At 36.0% G+C, this 21,366-nt stretch overlaps 1 protein-coding gene and 1 long non-coding RNA gene across 2 annotated transcripts in view; one reads left to right on the top strand and one right to left on the bottom strand.

The window, feature by feature from the left end:
• The window catches only part of LOC136043896 (uncharacterized), an 82,168-nt gene that overhangs the window by 35,707 nt on the left and 25,095 nt on the right, over positions 1 to 21,366 (bottom strand). Inside the window, exon 2 of the long non-coding RNA XR_010621749.1 lies at positions 6,175 to 6,288. This is a non-coding gene — a long non-coding RNA (uncharacterized LOC136043896). The remainder of the gene's footprint in view (positions 1 to 6,174; positions 6,289 to 21,366) is intronic.
• LOC136043895 (protein lethal(3)malignant blood neoplasm 1-like) overlaps positions 1 to 21,366 on the top strand; it is a 75,777-nt gene that overhangs the window by 34,142 nt on the left and 20,269 nt on the right. The window contains exon 3 of the mRNA XM_065728923.1: positions 10,127 to 10,252. Coding sequence (XP_065584995.1) covers positions 10,127 to 10,252 — 126 coding nt within the window. The remainder of the gene's footprint in view (positions 1 to 10,126; positions 10,253 to 21,366) is intronic.

Below are 21,366 nucleotides of genomic sequence, written 5' to 3'. Positions count from 1 at the left end.
AAGCCTTAGAATAAACAGTTGAAATTACTAAAAATGCTTTAGCGTAAAGAGTGAGGTATTAGCAGGAGGTGAGCCCATCATATGCGAAATAATTTCTGTTCGTTTTAAATTTTAATGCTTCTCCTTACTTTCGGCTGAAAAAACTTTTTGATATTTATTTTTTCATTGTTTATTTTTTAAATAATACTAGAGAATCCTGCGCTCCCTTCATGAAACTTTTCTTCCCCATCACAAATTCCTCCAAGGAAACCTCCCCCAACTTATCCCCCTCTTCTTAACATCCCACCCAACCTAAAAATCCTCCAGAAAACGTCTGTACACTTCCAAATAACCATTACCATATGTAAGCAATGGTCAAAGTTTGTAACTTGTGGCCCCTCCCATGGGGACCGTGGGGGAGTAAGTCGTCCCCAAAGACATAGTTATAAGCTTTTTCGACTACGCTGAATAAAATGGCTATCTCAGAATTATAATCCGGTCACTGTGGGAAAATAATTAGCGTGGGAGGGGGCCTAGGTGCCCTCCAATTTTTTTGGTCACTTAAAAAGGGCACTATAACGTTTCATTTCCGTTAGAATGAGCCCTCTCGCAAGATTCTAGGACCACTGGGTTGATACGATCACCCCTGGAAAAAAAAAAACAAAAAAACAAACAAACAAATAAACAGGCATCCGTGATCTGCCTTCCGGCAAAAAATACAAAATTCCACATTTTTGCGGATAGGAGCTTGAAACTTCTACAATACGGTTTTCTGATACGCTGAATCTGATGGTGTGATTTTCGTTAAGATTCTATGACTTTTAGGGGGTTGTTTCCCCATATTTTCTAAAATAAGTCAAATTTTCTCAGGCTCGTAACTTTTGATGGGTAAGATTAAACTTGATAAAACTTATATATTTAAAATCAGCATTAAAATGCGATTCTTTTGATGTAGCTATTGGTATGAAATTCCATTTTTTAGAGTTTGGTCACCATTGAGCTACAGTTCGTTACCACGAACTGTTTGGCAATTAAATAAAAAAACAAGTTTTTTTAACTGAAAGTAAGGAGCGACATTAAAACTTAAAACGCACAGAAATTACTTCGTATATGAAAAAGGCTGCTTACTCATCAACGCCCCGCTCTTTACGCTAAAGTTTGACTCTTTCTCTCAATTCTTCTTTTTAAAACAGTAAAAAACTTTAGCGTAAAGAGCGGGGCGTTGATGAGGAAGCAGCCTCTTTCATATACGAAGTAATTTCTGTGCGTTTTAAGTTTTAATGTCGCTCCTTACTTTCAGTTAAAAAAACTTGTTTTTTTTATTTAATTTCTGAACGTTTTTGAATCAAATGCATGTTTTGATTTTGGCTCTCCAGAGAGGAATAATCAAAACGAAATTTGCATTTTTTTTTTTTTGGCTCAATGGCTTTCTCATAATTTTGATCGAATGATTTTGAGAAAAAAAGAGCGGGGGACGAAGCCTAGTTGCCCCCCGATTTTTTGGTTAATTAAAAAGGCAGCTAGAACTTTTAATTTTTTACGAATCTTTTTATTGGTAAAAGATTTACGTAACTTATAAATTAGCTTACGTAAAGAACTTTTGTATTCTCATGTTTTTATTACATATATGAGGGGATTCGCCCCATCGTCAGTACCTCGCTCTTTACACTAAAGCTTAAATTTTATCCCAATTCATTAAGAATGACTCCCTGAATCACAAAAGCCGTAGAATAAGTAGTTGAAATTACTGAAAATACTTTAGCGTAAAGAGCGAGGTATTAGAAGGAGGTGAGCCCCTCATATGGGTAATAATTTCTGTTTGTTTTAAGTTTTATTGCTGTTCCTTACTTCCAGCTGAAAAAGCTTTTTCACTTTTATTTTTTAATTGTTATTTTTTTTAAATAATGCTAGTAAATCCTGCTCTCCCTTCATGGAAATTTTCTTCTCCCATTACAAATTCTCGAAGGAAAGTTCCCCCAGCATATCCCCCTCTTATCAACCCCTCCCCCATCCAAAAAAATCCTCCTGAAAACGCCTGTATACTTCCCAATAACCATTACTATATGTAAGCACAGGTCAAAGTTTGTAACTTGTTGCCCCTCCCACGGGGACTGTGGGGGAGTAAGTCGTCCCCAAAGACATAGTTATAAGGTTTTCCGACTACGCTGAATAAAATGGCTATCTCAGAATTTTGATCCGGTGACTTTGGGAAAATAATTAGCGTGGGAGGGGGCCTAGGTGCCCTCCAATTTTTTTGGTCACTTAAAAAGGGCACTAGAACTTTTCATTTCCGTTAGAATGAGCCCTCTTACAACATTCTAGGACAACTGGGTCGATACGATCACCCCTGGGGAAAAAAAAACAAAAAAAAACAAATAAACACGCATCCGTGATCTGCCTTCTGGCAAAAAATGCAAAATTCCACATTTTTGTAGATAGGAACTCGAAACTTCTACAGTAGGGTTCTCTGATACGCTGAATCTGATGGTGTGATTTTCGTTAACATTCTATGACTTTTAGAGGGCGTTTCCCCCTATTTTCTAAAATAACGCAAATTTTCTCAGGCTCGTAACTTTTGATGGGTAAGACTAAACTTGATGAAACTTATATGTTTAAAACCAGCATTAAAATGCGATTCTTTTGATGTAGCTATTGGTATCAAAATTCCATTTTTTAGAGTTTTGGTTACTATTGAGCCGGGTCGCTCCTTACTACAGTTCGTTACCACGAACTGTTTGACATTGCATTTCCGGTAAATATTTAGCTGTTCATATTATTGACTAACGAATAAAGTGAACATAATAGTCAATGGCTTTTTTATGCTCTTTCCAAATATAACAATCACCTTTTCCGCAAATGTATTTTACTCTCACCCCTATATATACCACTTTAGGGTATATATTGCATATTAGAGGGGTGGAGGTAAAATTTATTTCTGATGCAAATGAGAGGTAAATTTAAACTTTACCCCACCCCTCTAATGTGCAAATATATACCCTGATTCGGTATATATAGGGGTGGGGGTAAAATTCATTTGTGGTAAAAATGATTATTATATTTGGAAAGAGCATAAAAAAACATCGAGTGATGTTTTCACTTTGTTGTAAGTCCATACTATGAACAGCGAAATATTTTCTGCCTTCCCCCTTTTATTTATTCACTGTCGTTATATTAAATTTTGAGCCAATAAGACAACACAAAGTTGATAGTTCTTTATTTGAAACCTTAGATAAACTAAAAGACCAGAAAGTGCCCGAGTTACCAGATCTTTGCAAGCACTTCTCTGTTTGTATGTGGCGTAGCAGTGTTTCCACTTTTGTTTTCAAACAATCTGGAAAACCTTGGCGATTTTCAGTAGAAAATCGGTAGATTGCTCTCAGGGTTCAATAGAATTTTCAGTAGGACTGTATTTCATTTTGTGTTATGTTTTAGGAGGTGTTTGAGTGATTTGCGAATAAAATACCACATTCTAAAAACTCAGAGAGCGATTCCAGAAAGACAAGCGGGATTCCGTCGATCAATTTTTGTCAAAGTTGACTCTTTTTCGAAAGGGAACTTCAGAAGCAGATAGAAACTCGAAAAATAATGAAATGTATTTAATTTTGAAACTAAATGTAATCGTATCTCGTTTATTTGAAAGCTGTTTCCGGGGATTCAGAGTTTTCTGTAGATCGTCGGTAGTTTCGGGATCTTCTTTTTTTGTCGGGAGATGGATAGGGAATTCGGTAGATCTCCCGAAAAATCGGTAGAAGTAGAAACACTGTGTGTAGATGTCCCTTTGGAAGCATATCGTTTCAAAAGCAAGAACGTGACATTTGGACTATTTACTAAATGAGAATTTTGTCGTAATATATTATTGCTTAAATTAGCTTACTTTTTATGGCACTTGGTATTAACCAAGTGATATACAGCAATCGCAAATTCTGTCGGTCTGTCGGTCCCGGTTTTGCTACTTTAGGCACTTTCAGGTAAGCTAGGACGATTTAATTTGGCAGGCGTATCAGGGACCGGACAAGATTAAATTAGAAATAGTCGTTTCCCGATTCAACCATCAGGGGTGGGGTGGGGGGTGGGGGGCCCGTTAATTCAGAAAAATAGAAGTATTTTTAACTTACGAACGGTTGATCAGCTCTTAATGAAATTTGATGTTTTGAAGGATATCGTGTTTCAGAGCTGTTATTTTAAATCCCGAACAGATCTGGTGACATTGGGGGGGGGGAGTTGGGAGGGGGAAACCTAAAACTAGAAAACAGTTAGAGTGGAGGGATCGGGATGAAACTTGTTGGGAAAAATAAGCAAATGTCCTAGATACATGCTTGACATAACCAGAACGGATCCGCTCTCTTTGCGGTAGTTCGGGGGGGGGGGGTTAATTCTGAAAAATTAGAAAAGCTGAGGTATTTTTAACTCACGAACGGGTGATCGGATTTAAATGAAAATTTGATATTTAGAAGGATATTGTGTCTCAGAGCTCTTACTTCAAATCCCGACCGGATCTGGTGACATTAGGAGGGAGGAGGTGGGAGGGGGAAACCTAAAATCTTGGAAAACACTTAGAGTGAAGGAATCAGGATGAAACTTGGTGGGAAAAATAAGCACAAGTCCTAGATACATGATTGACATAAACGGAAAGGATCCACTCTCTTTGGGGTAGTTGGAGGGGGGGGGGGTTAATTCTGAAAAAATAGAAAAAATGAGGTATTTTTAACTTCGAACGGGTGATCGGATCTCACTGAAATTTGATATTTAGAAGGATATCGTGTCTCAAAGCTCTTATTTGAAGTCCCGACCGGATCTAGTGACATTGGGGGGAGTTTGGGGTGGGGGAACCTAAAATCATGGAAAACTCTTAGATTGGAGGGATCAGGATGAAACTTGGTGGGAAAAATAAGCAGAAGTCTTAGATACGTGATTTGTATAATTGGAACGGATCTGCTCTATTGGGGGGGGGGAGTTGATTTTGAAAAATTAGAAAAAATGACGTATTTTTAACTTACGAAGGAGTGATGGGATCTTTGCTAAACTTCATATTTAGAAGGACCTCGTGACTCAGATCTCTTATTTTAAATCTCAACCGTATCCAGCGGAATTGGGGTGGAGCAGTTGGGGAGAACCGGAAATCTTAGAAAATACTTAAAGCGGTGAGATCAGGATGAAACCGGATGGGAAGAATAAAAACCTGTCTAAGACACGTGACTGACATAACCGGACCTTATCTGCTCTCTTTGGTGGAGTTGGGGGGGGGGGTAATTTTGAAAATTGAGGTATTTGTAATTTACGAAAGGGTGATCAGATCTTAATGAAATTTGATATTTAGAAGGATCTTGCGCTTTATAGCTTTAATTTTAAATTCCGAACAGACCCTGTGACATTGGGGGGAGTTGGAGGGGGAAACCGGAATTCTCGGAAAACGTGAAAGTTGGGGTATTTTTATCTTACGAATAGGTGATCGGATCTTAATGAAATTTGATATTTAGAAGGAATTCATGCCTCAGAGCTCTATTTCAAATCCCGACTAGATCTTCTGACATTGGGGGAGTTGGAGGGGGAAATCTTGGAAAATACTTGGAGTGGAGGAATCGAGATGAAGCTTGGTGGATAGAATAAGCACATGTCCTTGATTGGTGATTGACGGAACCGTACTGGATTTGCTCTCTTTGGGGGAGTTGGGGGGAGGGGTTCAGTGATTTGGCGAGTTTGGTGCTTCTGGACGTGCTAGGACGATGAGAATTGGTAGGCGTGTCAGGGAGCTGCACAAATTGACTTGATAAAGTCGTTTTCCCAGATTCGACCATCTGGGGGGCTAAAGGGAGAGGAACAATTAGAAAAAATTAGGTATTTATAACATACGAGTGAGTGATCGGATCTTAATGAATTTTGATATTTAGAAGGACATCGTGACTCAGAGCTCTTATTTTAAATCCTGACCGGCATTAAGCCTCTTATTTTCCTTTTCAATCTATTGATTCATAGAATTTTGCTAGAGCTCATACCATATGATCTCTTGGCTCTTAGCTCTTCTTGCCTCGTCACAAGTGCCATGTGAGCTCTTAGCTCTTGTTTATCTTTAGTTTTGGAAGATAATGGATCTTCCTAAAATGAAATTTAGTTTTTTTCGAGATTTTTGAATCTATAGTTTGATCCACCAATCCTGCAAATCCATAATTTTTAACACTCCTAGTTAACAATACATACCTTTAGTGTTCACCCCCTCCTTCCAACAGCCTGAATACTCCTCCTCCTCTTATTGCCTTTAGTTGGATACGCTGTGTCTCAAACTCCTTTTTTTCAGGATCACAGTAAAATGTCCTAGATCAAAATGAATTAAGTTTATGTTTGACAAATAGTGTCTGGATTCCATCGCAGTGTGTATTTATAGGTTTCTAAGCATTTTGGATATTCAAGAAAACAAAATTCAGGTTTTTCAATGGTATAAAGAGTCTTATCTATCAATTGTGTAAACTTTACTTCCGATCAAATGACTTGAAAAAAGACAATCGTTTAGTTTTTCGTTTGGTTATTTATTCAAATGTTATGTAGTATTTAATTACAAAAACGAGTACTACCTTCGCGTGACGGGTTTAATTTATGTTCATAAACTCAAGTCGTGTAAAGTGGCGGATAAGATGACACTCCTTTAAGAATAACATATCGAAGTCTTATGGGGTTTTCACGACTTTTGAGCTTATCATAATCATGTTTCACAAAATGCTAAAAGTAGCTAGACAACCAGTTTGATAATTTAAACTTCTAGAACTAGTTCTGTAGCTGCAACAGACTTGAGATGGTTTCCATGTCTATGACCTCTTGACTGAACTTGGAGTTTTGAACTGACCTTCTTAAATAAATCAACCTATTAAAAATAAGCTGTCTCTTGATATCTTACGATCCGTAGTTAATACCAACCGTCAAAAAAAAAAAAAAAAAAAAAAAAAAAAAAAAAAAAAAAAAAAAAAAAAAAAAACTAAATAAACATGCATGGCCTTCTCGGGAAATAAACGAAATTTTATATGCCGGAAAGATATAGTTTTATTTTATATGCATGCTAAAGGATGCCACCGCGCTTTGAAGTGAGTTCAGTCTCCATTTATGACCACTATAATAACAAAACCCCTAATTTACAGTTTTACAAAAGATTTATGTCAAATAGGTTTTCTATTTTGCTTCCACTTCAACTCAGGCTATCGCACCAATTGATTTAAATATTGGGGGGTCGGGTAAGAAAAATATGTTTTTAAACCTAGAAAATGAACAGTGAAGTTTTTTCCTTTTTTCCAATGAAAATACCAAAAAGGTGTTTTGAAATCAAGGGATATAAGCCCGCTGCCCACCTCCAATTATAGGGCTACTGCCTTTTTGTTTTTTTATGTTAAGGCCCAAGCCCGTATTCATGAGGGGTTTTAACCCCATCCCCTCTTCGAAAAAAATTAGCCGACTCTTGAAAACTTAATGAAAATAATAAATTGTACACACACAATTTTGATGCATTTCTAAAAAAAATTGTACTCCCCACAGAAAAAAGTCCTGGATATGGCTTTGATAAGGCTCCTTATGCAATATCTCAGATACTTGTGGCTTATATATTCAAGGGCTTACATTAAGGGGCTTGTCAAATGTTTTAAGAATGGCTACAGTATTAACTTGAAACTTTCCTGGAAACTGAAGCAGATGTTTAACTAAATCAGAGAGCACAATTGGTACCGGCCGGCGAATAGGCCTTAAACTGCTGGGGACAGGCAGCTCAAGTACCCACAGTTCCAAAGACACCTCATTAGAATTACGTAATTTCTTTAGGAGAACCCTTTGGTAGCTGATTGGAGGATATTTTATATTTTATGTTTAATAAAAAAGTGTTCTAAAGTGTCTGAAGTTGTCATTAATTGTGGGTATTCTTTTTTTTCTGTGCCTTTTTTTTCATTTTTTATACTCCTCTTTAGTGCATTTGTGTTCGCCCAGAGGGTAACAATAAATTATTATTATTATTATTATTACTAAGTGCATCCATAGTTCCTTAATATAAAAAGAATGGTTCACATTCGAAAAGTTGGGAAGGGGCTCATTCGATTTCAACATTATTGTAATATTTCTTGCACACACTCGTACTTCCAATATTTCCCAACTGAAATATATTAAAAGCTTGACAAACAATTTAATGAAGAAGCAATAGAGAAAAATGTTAGATGAGAAGAGTGAGAAGCTTCGACCTTGAACACTCCTTTAAGAATAAGATATAGAGGACTTTCAGGGTTTCCACGATTCATTAATATGTTCTATTTGTATTTCAGAAAATACTATAAGTAGCAAGACAAGCAACACATTAGTATAAACCTACAGAACTAGCTATGCAGCAAAAAATTCTTTGATACAAAAAAGACTCTTGAGTTAATTCTGCAGTACAACATTTAAATGATCCGTTTTTTTTATCTTTCTCAGCAAAATTTTGTAGTAATTTGGAGACGTTCTGTGACGTACACTTGACAATCATTATGCTACAGAACCAAGTAACTAGGGGATTCAAGTGCAACATAATTGCTGATTCAAGGGGGAATTTGCTCCAAATCAATTCTACTCAAAAATACTCCACCCCATTCTGACCTTCATCAAACCAAAGAAAATACCTTGAGATAGATAAGGATAATTTGAAATAAATCTCTGAGTTCCCATTCTTGCCCCTACTCCCTCCAAAAAATTGTTTCTTCCCACCAATTCCTCAATGAATTTCCTATGCCAGAAAGAGTTACGCGTACTATAAAGAATTTAAACACAGTACAATGCATTACCACTCCCTCCACCAATAGAATTTATAATTAATCTTAATTATATGTTTGTATCATTGTTTGAAAAAGTGTATAATTATGATTTTTTTGCAGAAATTTGAATTACAATCCAATGTTGTCATTCTTAAACAGAAAAACTAAAAGAAACTTTTTAGACAATCTTAATATTAACCAGCAATAAAATTATTTCAATTAAAGACAAGAAAAATTTATTTTCAAGATGTTTCGAAGAAAAGTAAAGAGCGATATTAAAACCTAATACAAACCTCCTAAGACATTTAAAGCTTACAACAAACAGAAACTAGACCTACGTTCCTGGGCTACGTGAAGTGTTGCGGGAACCTTTATCCGGCTTCGCCGACTAAAGTGTTGCGAGAGCAACACTTTGGTTTTATTTCTTCGCTATCGATCAGTAATCACATGATCAAAGGCTATTCCTCAGCGTTGAAAAAACAACAACAAAATAGTATCGAAAGAAGGGACTAAATTGACTTTGCAGCCAGTTGAACTTTTCAATTGGGGAGGGGGGCTAAAGATGTTGAAGGGGCAACTGCCATGCAATTCTGAAGCGGTGATATTTATATGAGGCACACTCAAACGCTTCTGACTATGCCACTCACTATCAGCTATGATAATTCTACGCTTATGCATATTCTAAGAATAAGGATTATCTAGTCCATATATTTCATTACTATTTTTACATTATTATTATTATTATTATTACTGTTTTGTTGATTACACTTTGTGATTAATTGTTTAGTTTCAACACAAGCCGTCTAAGCTGGAAACTATGCTGCGAAAAACACAAATTAATTAAATGGAAAAAACGTACTTATATATGAATCTTCACAAAATTATTTATAAAGAAATACATCTTTCACGATGTATCAACCCTTCATCCTCATACTTAGCTATAGTTCTTAATGACACTGTAACTCGGGATCCTAGAATCCCTTCCACTCACCTTCTACCTGTCAACACTAAGGAAAAATACTCATTTCTCAGATCCATCAATTCCTTACAATTCCCCAAAAATGAAAAATATCTTTATCATCTTTCCCACGCATCGGACAAGGGACTGGTGAACACTATAACCCCTAAATTTCCTCTCTCTTTCCCCAATATCAATCGACCCCCCCCTTAAGCTCAAAATACATTTTATTTCTTCCCCTCTCCGCCCTAACTTAAAATAAACTTCTTCCCCCACGGGTCCTTCACCGTACTATACAGACTCAGAGATCCTGATGCCTTCTTCCGAGCGTGCCACTGTTGTATTCCTTAATCGTGTAACCTTTTACCTTTTTTTACCTTATCAACCACTATATCCAAATTCCATCCCTTACCATATGATCATGATTGCTTTGTTGCAGCTCCTGATGGCATAATCAAAGGAGAGTATGGATTTCAAACTGCTGATGGCTATTATATTACTACTGTGTATGAAACTGATGATCAAGGGCGATTCAGAGTGAAAAGCGTAAAAAGAAGCAAAAAATGTAAGTTGCGTTTGCCACTTTCTCTGTGTTTTGAGTTTAAGCATTTAACTAATTTTAGTTTAGCAACAACTTAAATAACCTGAACTAATTACTATACTTAATTTATTTTAATTATTTTGGTTTTAATGAATTTGCTTAGAATTAATTATAATAATAATTATTTTTAACAATTAATTTATGCAAGTTGAATTAAGTATTCTGTTTTTTCTGTTTGTATTGATTAAATATTTTAATAATATTGTATTGATAAAATATTTAAATATTGATTTAAAGATTTAAATATTGTATTGATTTAAATATTTGTTAAATAAATATTAACCTAACAATATTGCTATTTTTGACCGAAATGATTTGAGGCTTGGGATACAAACGCCCATTACCTCGAGTAAATCTACATAGAAATCTAGCCCCCAAGAAGCAGTTCTTGACTGATTAATAAAGGTTACCCTGTTCAAAGTGGATGAAATAACGCAGCAAAATTTGTTAGAGAACTTATTTTGAGGGATGGTGGAGTTGAAGCTAATTATAACAAAGCTTGGAAAAGCTGTAAGCTCTTCGTAACTATGAGATGAGTGGGTTAGAGCTACATATTGACCATCTGCCGGGCTACAGGGTCTCAATATAAATTAATGTAGTATCTAAATATTTATAAATATTTTTCCATTTTTAAAAGCTATTCGCTAGAAAACGTATTTTGGGGATAAAAAACCTAAAATCTCGAATTTCGAGCATGTATTAAAATTTGTTTATCATTTTTCTTGTATAAGCAATTCTAAGATTTAAACAATAATTTTCTACCCTCAAGGATAAGACACACACGCACATTTTTCATTTAAGGAGGGGGAGATGACAAGTCTAAAACATAATTTAGTTGGTGGATTCAGTAAGTGGAAAATAATTCGATAGGTAAATTATGTAGTATATAAGTAATCATGGCTGAAAATGTACTGGTGTGCCCAGGGATTGCTTTTTTTATTTTTAATTGCAAAATTAGGTTATCAACCATTTTAAAAATAAAATACCTAGAAAAACCAGGTATTCTTAAAAAAAACATCAGATGGCTATTATACAGCGTCCCAGAAAAAGGTGTTACGTGTGGAGACTCCAGATCGTCCCTGAATTTATCTAATTAGTTACTAAATTCGTTATAGTAACTTAGCCAATTATTTGACAGATAAAGCTGTTAAATTTACGTTACTAAATTCAGAATAATAATTTGTTTATCAATTAATTTTGTAGTTAAAATACTTGAGTTCGCCAAAAAATTTTATACTTGATTTCGCCAAAAAACTTGACTTCGCTAAAAAAGTATAATACAAAATCTGTTGCTACATATGCGAACTATAACTCCCTTCTTAGGGTTGCTTTTGCAAATTCAGCGTCAAAAGAATCATTTAAAACTTGTATTTATGCCTAAGGGCTTAAAACAGATTTTAATTATTTTACATAAAGTAGAATTTGGAATTTTTCAAGGGGAAAATTAGGAAAAACCGTTTATTTTTATTTTAGTTTATCTGGGTAGAGGATAATATGGTGTTGTGGATTTATAGAAAAACTATTATATACGGACAAAATTGCTGGAAATTAGATCCTGTATAAAAAAAAATATAATTCTTGACGTAAATAGATTAGTCCTTAGCTCCTAAAAACTAGTGTTGATTATTGTAATGGCCGAAAAAAAATCATCCGGAAGAAAAAAACCCTTGAGTTCATGCCACCTTCATGAAAAACCATTCCGCGAAGTTGATTTGTAATTTGCAAATATGCAAAACTGATAAAAGGCTATCGGCTATAATCAAACCTTTATATGTGTATACAAACATGAAAGTTGTTTTTGCATGATTCACTAATTGCTAGTGCAAAAATGCCTTAAAACACAAACAACCTTCTTCAACAAATCAAAGAGGCACACTCGTGCCTCTATAAAGAGGCGACACACGACAATGTTAAGCGATCTTCGGTTCCAGTGGTCGCAGACGGATGGGGAGGGATGCATTTCGTAGCCCGAGCTCCAACTAAGAAACCTGCAAAATTTCATCCCCCTCCAACTTTTTCTTCATGGGGAAAATCTGGCCGAAAGTTTCGACCTGTCAACCCAAGCCCCCCTTTAACGTTGTCCGATCGGGCTGAAATTCACAAATTAAGGTCCCCTAGGGCCCAGGAGCTTATCCGCGAAATTTCAGCTTGATCCGATAACTCCTTCCCTGTTTTCCAGAAACCACGCATAGCCACTTAAAATTCATTTACTTTTTTTTCCTAGACGCCTACAGGTCACATCCGACATCGGATCTGGGTGTACGAAGACTCATTCGATGCGGAATTCTCCGAGTAAGTGCCCATGAAAGTTTCGTAGGAAAATCTTAACCCCCCGAAAGTTTCGACCCTCCAACCCCCCCCACCCCTTTTAACGTTGTCCGATTGGGCTGAAATTCACAAGTTAAGGTCCCCTACGGCCCAGGAGCTTATCCGCGAAATTTCAGCTTGATCCGATAACTCCTTCCCTGTTTTCCAGAAACCACCCATTAGCTATTTAATTAACGGATTTCTCTCCATAAGAGCCCATGTTAATTTGAAATTTTTAAAAGCTATTGAGAAGTTATATTTACACACATGCAAGTTATTAGCTCAGTTGGTAGAGCGTGAGACTTTTAATCCTCGGGTCAAGGGTTCAAGTCCCTTACGGGCGATTTTGTTTTCACAACATCAAAAAAATTTTGATAACACCTGGACAGCTTATCATTTGAGAGACGAGGAGTACAGGAATTATTAAATTACATCCACCATGGATTGTAGAAAAACGTACAGAAATAATATGAAAAAAACTTCGTTTTCTTAAAGAGTTAAAGAGGCTGCGTCCCAAAGTCGAACCTTAAAACGTACAGGAATTAGAAGAGGCAGTTGGGGGGGCTGCCGCCCCCCAAACCCCCAGCTTTTAAAGACTCTTTTGTACAGGTTTTTTGTTTTTTTGCTAACCCCCAGCTCTTGGCTTCGGAAAGGCCCTCTTTTAATTAACAAAAAATTGAAATGAATGAATAATGGAATAACTTCAAAAAATGTTAAACACAAGAGGACAGGAGAACCATTGCGCCGAAACTAGTAATTAGTAACAATGAAGTCCCCCCCCCAAAAAAAAGACCTGTACAAAAGAGTCTTTAAAAGCTGGGGGTTTGGGGGGCGGCAGCCCCCCAACTGCCTCTTCTAATTCCTGTACGTTTTAAGGTTCGACTTTGGGACGCAGCCTCTTTAACTCTTTAAGAAAACGAAGTTTTTTTCATATTATTTTTTCAATAAGAAAAAGGTTTTCTGAGGGAAGTAAAGAGCAAAAGTGAAACTTAAAACCAATAAAAACTACTTTATAGTTAATGTGAAGCATGGTTCTCTGATATATTGAAGTTAATTATGTAATAATTATTTAGATTAAAGAAAAAAAACAAGTTTTTTTTCAACTGAAAGTAAGGAGCAACATCAAAGCTTAAACCGAACTGAAAGTATTCCATATATGAGGGGGTAGCCCTATGCTCAATAGGCCTACCTCGCTCTTTACGCCAAAATTTTCTTAGGAACTTTAAAAAAAGATTATTATTCTAATTAGCCAGCCCTTGCGTTTTAGGAGTCATTCTTAAAGATTAGGGAGAAAAATTCAAACTTTAGCATAAAGAAAGATGTATTAAGGAGTGGACAGCGCCCTTATATATGTAATAATTTCTAGTTGTTTCAAGCTTTGATGTTACTCCTTACTTTTAGTTGAAAAAGGTTTTTTTCAATTTAATATCTGATCGTTTTTAAATATCGCCGGAAAATCCGGCTCCTCTCCCATGGAAAATTCCTTCCTTCCACGAAAAATCCTTCCATGGAAAGTTTTTTCCACGAAAAATAACCCCCCTCCCCGCCAGGTAATTTTCCCCAGACAATTCTATTCTAGCTAAAAATTCCCTCCGAACATTTTCTTTTGGACTATTCCGGGTAAAATTTTTTCTTTGAGCACTTTCATTTCAAAAGACTTTAATTTCTGATTGTTTTTAAACCATGCTGGTAATCTCCTCGTCCGTTGAAAGTTTTCCCGCACATTCCCCGTCCCTAGTAGAAAGTTGCTCCCGAGAAAATTTCCTCTGAAAAATTATCTAACGGAAAACTCCACCATAGAGAATTTTTCCCGCAGAAAATCCCTCCCCCCCTACGTAAAGATACTCTAGAAATTGCGCCTGGACAATTCTGCTTAAAATCTCCACATGTAAATTGAGTCAGCAGAGAGAGAGTAAGACAAATCAAAATAATGTCGCATATGAATTCTAGCTAATTCCCAAAGTGTAAAATTTTCCCTGAAAAATCCAGCCCCCTGAAAACTTCTATCCCCATGGATATCCCCCCCAAAAAAAAACATGTTTTTAGATTTCCCAATCTATTGCGACATTTCATTGATTTGATTTGAGTTGTCAAGACACCAGACAGAGTTTAATTTATTAAACAGTTCGTGCTAACAAACTGTAAGTAAGCGACATGGCTCAACAGTAACCGAAACTCTAAAAAACTGAATTTTGATATCGGTAAATATATGGAACGAATCGGCTTATCATGCTGATTCAAATTTCATAAGAATGTTTAAGCTTAATGTTACCCATAAGAGGCCACGAGCCTGAGAAAATTTGCCTGATATTTTAAAAGGGAAAAAACGCCACCTGAAAGTCAAAGGGTGTTAGAAAGCTCTCTTGTAGTAGTTTCAAATTCTTATCAGCCAAAATGTGTTGTTTTTTGTAAGATAAAAGATCACTGGTCCGTTTTTTTGTTTTTTTTTAGGGATGATCGTATCGAGCTAATGGTCCTAGAACATCGGGAGATGGCTTATTTAAACGGAAAATAAAAGTCTTAGTGCCCTTTCAAATTTACTAAAAAGAAGAGACGGCAACTAGCCCTGCTCCCATTCTCCATTTTCCCCAAAAACCTCGGATCAAAGTTTTGAGATAGCCATTTTGTTCAACATGGTTGAAAAGTCCCAAAGCTATGTATTTAGAGATGACATGACCCTCTCCCCAGCCCCTAGGGATAGGTCTTTAAGATATAAAGCTTGCCCATTGTTTACATGTAGTGTCTATTATTGGAAAATATACAGACATTTTTCGAGGGGGATTTGCGCATGGGACATGTTTCCTTGGGATCGTTTTCCTTGTGGAGGGAAATTTCTGGGAATGAACTTTCCAGGTGAAATTTTAAACTGAGGGATTTGACAGAATTCTTAAACAAAATTATTTTTATTTGTTTTACTTTCTCTTTCCTACTCAACTTTGTATATGAAGGTGTTCGGGGAAACTGTCTGGTGTAAAGTTTAAGATAAGTCTTTAGAACTTAGTCTTTTTAAATTGAAAGTATGCTAAGGAGAAATGTTTCAGGTTGAATCTTCAGCAAGAACTTTTAAGAAGATATGGGGGGGGGATTTTCATCGAGGATGAAATTGTTAAGAAGGAATGTTAGAGGGAGGGGATGCATTTTTCGTGGTATGAACTTCCCACAAGAGTTTCCTTTGAGGGAACGGATTTTCCATGGAGGGTGAGCCATATTTACCATCATTACTTGAAAAAAGATCAGAAATTATTCAATATATGAAGGAGTTGCCCCCTCCTCATCACCTTGCTCTTTACGATAAATTTTGACTGTTTGTCCCAATTTATAAAAATACTTCCTGAAACAAAAGGGCCGTTTAATTAAAATAGGAATCTTTTTTAAAATTGCTAAGAACTTTAGCTGAAGAAGAGGGTAGGCTATTGAGGAGGGGAACAATTTCTTTATATAAAGAATTTCAGTTTGTTTTAAGTTTTAATATTGCTCATTACTTCCAATTGAAAAAAAAAACTTGCGTTCTTTGCATTTAATGGTTCAAGCATTGAAATGATCACATTACTTTTCAATTACGTGTCTGTAAGAAATTAAATAAAAAAAACAAGTTTTTTTTTAACTGAAAGCAAGGAGCGACATTAAAACTTAAAACGAACAGAAATTACTTCGTATATGAAAGGGGCTGCTTCCTCATCAGCGCCCCGCTCTTTACGCTAAAGTTTGACTCGTTCTCTCAACTCTTCATTTTAAAACAGTAAAAAACTTTAGCGTAAAAAGCGGGGCGTTGATGAGGAAGCAGCCCCTGTCATATACGAAGTAATTTCTGTTCGTTTTAAGTTTCAATGTCGCTCCTTACTTTCAGTTAAAAAACTTGTTTTTTTTTTTTTAATTTCTGAACGTTTTTGAATCAATGCATGTTTTGATTTTGGCTCTCCGCAGAGGAATAATTAAAATTAAATTTGCATTTTTTTTCTAAATGGCTTTGTCATAATTTTGATCGAATGATTTTGAGAAAAAAAGAGCGGGAGAGGAAGCCTAGTTGCCCTCCGATTGTTTGGTTAATTAAAAAGGCAACTAGACCTTTTAACTTTTTACGAATCTTTTTATTAGTAAAAGATATACGTAACTTATAAATTAGCTTACGTAAAGAGCTTTTGCATTCTCATATATTTATTACATATATAAGGGCGTTCGCCCCCTCGTCAGTACCTCGCTCTTTACACTAAAGCTTAAATTTTTTCCCGATTCATTAAGAATGACCACTGAATCAGAAAAGCCGTAGAATAAATAGTTGAATTACTAAAAATACTTTAGCGTAAAGAGCGAGGTATAAGGAGGAGGCTAGCCCATAATATGGGTAATAATTTCTGTTTGTTTTAAGTTTTAATGCTGCTCTTTACTTCCAGCTGAAAAAAAACTTTTTCATATTTTTTTCCATTGTTTTTTTTTAAATAATGCTAGTAAATCCTGCGCTCCCTTCATGGAAATTTTCTTCCCCCATGACAATTTCCTCGATGAAAAGTTCCCCCAGCATATCTCCCTCTTCTCAACCCCTCCCCCAACCAAAAAATCCTCCTGGAAACGGCTGTACACTTCCCAATAACCATTACTATATGTAAGCACTGGTCAAAGTTTGTAACTTGTTTCCCCTCCCACGGGGACTGTGGGTGAGTAAGTCGTCCCGAAAGACATAGTTATAAGGTTTTTCGACTACGTTGAATAAAATGGCTATCTCAGAATTTTCATTCATTGACTTTGGGAAAATAATTAGGGTGGGAGGAGGCCTAGGTGCCCTCCAATTTTTTTGGTCACTTAAAAAGGGCACTAAAACTTTTCATTTCCGTTATAATGAGCCCTCTCGCAACATTCTAGGACAACTGGGTCGATACGATCACCCCTGGGAAAAAAACAAAAAAAAAAACAAAAAAACAAATAAACGTGATCTGCCTTCTGGCAAAAAATACAAAATTCCACATTTTTGTAGATAGGGGCAATATATTCCTTGCTGGTACCAAATGTGTTAATGATGCGTTTCCAAATCACCTGGATGGGTGCCAGGTGCCAGCATAACTTGGAACGTTGCAAATTCATCTGTAAGGGTGATAATTTGGCTGCTACAGTTCAAATCGTGGTATACCCACACATTATAAATTGTACAGGAGAGCCAAAACACGGAAAATTACTTTTTGGGATTTTCAATTGACGAATTTTGTATTGACGAAGAGTCGCATTTAAAAGGATTGTTTTCTTTTCTATCTACCCTTCTAGAAATGACTAACACAATTTTTGTTACAAAAGAGCTTAAAATTCCAGCAGTTTTCACATTTTAGAAAAGGAAATATAAACTATTTTGAAATCTCTAATTAGCTCGAGATCAAAATACAGGAGCATGGGTTGGACTACTCCATCGAGCATATCTCGTTTGTAAAGGGGTAATAAGTAACCCTTTGACAAAGTGTTGCATAACACTTTTTGAATTACGATAGTATATTTTAAGAATATGGTCTTATTTTTGAGTATTGAATCATAACCCTTGGAATACTTACATTGGTTTATTATGGAAGTGATATATTAGTTTTGTGTAAATTAATAATATGCGTACATAAAAAAATCTGCATTTTAATATATATTAGTAAGGAGCGACATTAAAACTTAAAACGAACAGATATTACTCCGTATATGAAATGGGTTTTCCCCTCCGCAATCCCTCGCTCTTTACGCTAAAGTTTGACTCTTTGCCACAATTCTAATTTTTAAAACAATTAAAACCTTTAGCGTAAAGAGCGAGGCGTTGAGGAGGGGACAACTTTAAGTTAAAAAACTAGTTTTTTTATTTAATAAGATACTAAAAGTGGGAGGTTCTTTGTAATTTCATTTCTTTCAAAACTTTTTTAGAGAAGTAAATGCTTAAAATAAATATTTTCCCGGCAAAGGGTTTAAGTTTCTTTGAAATACAGAATTTGAAAAACTTTTATTATTTGCTTGCAAATAAATTCAGTTGTAGGGTTACGACAGTATGTTCTGGCAAAAGTATTGTGTCATGAAATGTCAGTATTGTGTCAGTATTGTGTCAGTATTGTGTATTGCGTCATGAAAATGTTGATAATACCTATAAGACATGTATCACCCTGTTGATTTGCCTCGTGCAGACATTTACTAAAAAATAATTAAACCTAAAAGGCAGCGTTGCGCTGTGAAGCAGCAACTATTTTTTGGGTGAATAAACGGCTTCTGAATATCAAGGTGTGAGGAGAAGGAAATGATGGCTAGTGAGGAAAAACAAGGTTTGGGGGGCTATTCCTTATCTCATAGCAATGGAATCCCCTGCCGAAACACTAATGATTTGAGTCAAGAGAATGAGTTGACGATGAAAAATCTTTACCATGAATCATTTCTGAAACAACTTGGCTCAGAAGAGTCAAGTGTTCTTATATTACTATAAGAAATTTGTCCTCGATGAAAGTTACTTAGTTTAGTATCTTTGCTCCCGTATGGGTATATTTGTAACTATTCTTATATATTTTATGGTAAGACCAAGGTATATATGCTACTACTGCAAGTTCGCTCCAACTCCTGTTGCGGCAAGGTTGCTACTTCTCCCTGTAAAAAATATCGATCCACTAAAACATCGATTTGACACCCTGTGTACCAGCAATATATCACGAGGATCTTTATCTTTTGATGTTTGTCAACTTTTGACAAACAAGATTGTCAAAAGTTGACAAAGACTTTTTAACTTATCTACGTACAAGTAAACAAAAAAAAATCCATTTATTAAGCTGTTTTTATTCTTAGGAAAAAATTAAACAGAACAGGTCTCCTATTTTTGGTGACCTGTTGCATTTCATTCAAGTGGTGTCTATTATACCGTCTACTGATGACGATCACTGTTTCTGTGATCGAAATATCCGGTATATTTTTATTGCTGTTTTCAGTATCTAATGAAAGGATCTATCCCTATTTGAACTGTTATTTATCATGATGTTTATTTCTTTTTTGCTATTTAACAAATTGAATGGTGGCCATGCTTATTCACGATCCATTTGTATAACAGATTAATGTCTTGTTTGGGTAGATCAGTAAAATTTTCTTCTTTACTTTATGTCCTACCTTTGTGACAATCACAAATTTCTTTACTGGTCTTATCAGTCGGGCAACATTATGCTCGGGCATCTGCAGCTCCCCGCACTTAAAGCTGCAGCGATGGTTCTTCCACGCGGCGTTTTGCTTTCCCATTTCGTATCTGGTGTCTCAGAGTCCATTTGTCAGGAATTTTCAACCTGGCAGTGTGTTTTATTGCTTCTTCTTCTAGAAACTTTCCGTAGGTTGAAGTCCTATGCATACTTCCATGGATACCCTTTTCCGTAGCATGCGGATATGATCATTAGGAAAGCAAGTCTTTTTGCTCCTTTAAAGAGCTCTTTGTGCATAAATTCTAGCCTAGTTAACCCAGACCACTTCTACATAGGATTAGAGTTAGCAGATGGGGCGCATTCGCACTATTTGGGCAATTTTACGTGGGGGTTACGCATTGATTGTTTCAGAAACTTTCCATAGGTTGAAGTCCTAAGCATACTTCCATGGATACCCTTTTCCACAGCATGTGGATGTGATCATTTAGCGAGCAAGCCTTTTTGCTCCTTTAAAGGGCTCTTTGTGCCTGAAATCTAGCCTAGTTAGCCCAGACCACTTCAACATAGGATTAGATTTACCATATGGACGCATTCGCACTATTTGGGCAATTTTTTGAGGGGGTTAGGCATTCATTGTTTTAGAAACTTTGTGCCTGAATTCTATCCTGGTTAACCCTGACCACTTCAACATACGATTAGATTTACCAGATGAGGCGCATTCACACTATTTGTGCAATTTTTTGAGTTGGTTACCCATTGATTGTTTCAGAAACTTTCCATAGGCTGAAGTCCTAAGCATACTTCCATGGACCCCCTTTTCCACAGCATGCAAATGTGTTCATTAGGCAATCAAGCCTTTTTGCTCCTTTAAAGGGCTCTTTGTGCCTGAATTCTAGCCTAGTTGACTCATATCACTTCAACATAGGATTAGAGTTACCAGATGGGGCACATTCGCACCATTTGGTCACTTTTTTGACGGGGTTGCGCATTGATTGTTTCAAATTGGCATCTCGTGCTCAATTTTTTTTTTTTTTTTAATGGAAAATCGTTCATTTGGATCATTTTCAAATAAAAATGGCTGTTTTTGAGCATTGTCCAGTCTTACGGCGGAGCCAGGAGAACCAGAAATCTGGTCTTTGGTTCTGTCTGGCCTTGAACCAGACATCTGGCAACACTACATAGGATAGTACTGGTAGAATTACTGTCTCAGTCACTTTGTAAATAAAATAATCTTATTTTAAGGGTTTTTTGGTCAAGAGGAAAGTTTCTGCATCTTGTTCCCGCGCCAAAAAACTAAAATTGCGTTTTGCATTCCCCCTATCTGTTATAGAACAATATGAAATATGCTGAAAAATGGTGTACCTCTTGTTTTTGCCGTTAAGCTTTATGACACATTCAACCAGGAAGTGTTCTATACTACCATATTCATTTGAAGCATTTATTTATGCAACGATTGGTAAATGTGTGCAAACAAGTTTCCATAGTTATTTCAATTCTGGTGATAAAATCAATAATTATTCCATTAAAAATAACAGTTGCCTAATTGTTAAGATCGCTCAAAAACATCATGGGAAAAGTTTATAAGTTTAAACAGTACATTCAAGCAGTAGTGCTTACAATCATTATTCATGTCCATGGCTATTAAAAGCTAAG

Source organism: Artemia franciscana, chromosome 2 (genome assembly GCF_032884065.1).
Source record: "Artemia franciscana chromosome 2, ASM3288406v1, whole genome shotgun sequence".
Lineage (NCBI taxonomy): Eukaryota > Metazoa > Arthropoda > Branchiopoda > Anostraca > Artemiidae > Artemia > Artemia franciscana.
Note: the sequence above shows the minus strand (reverse complement) of the source record. Positions and strands in the feature narration are given on the sequence as shown.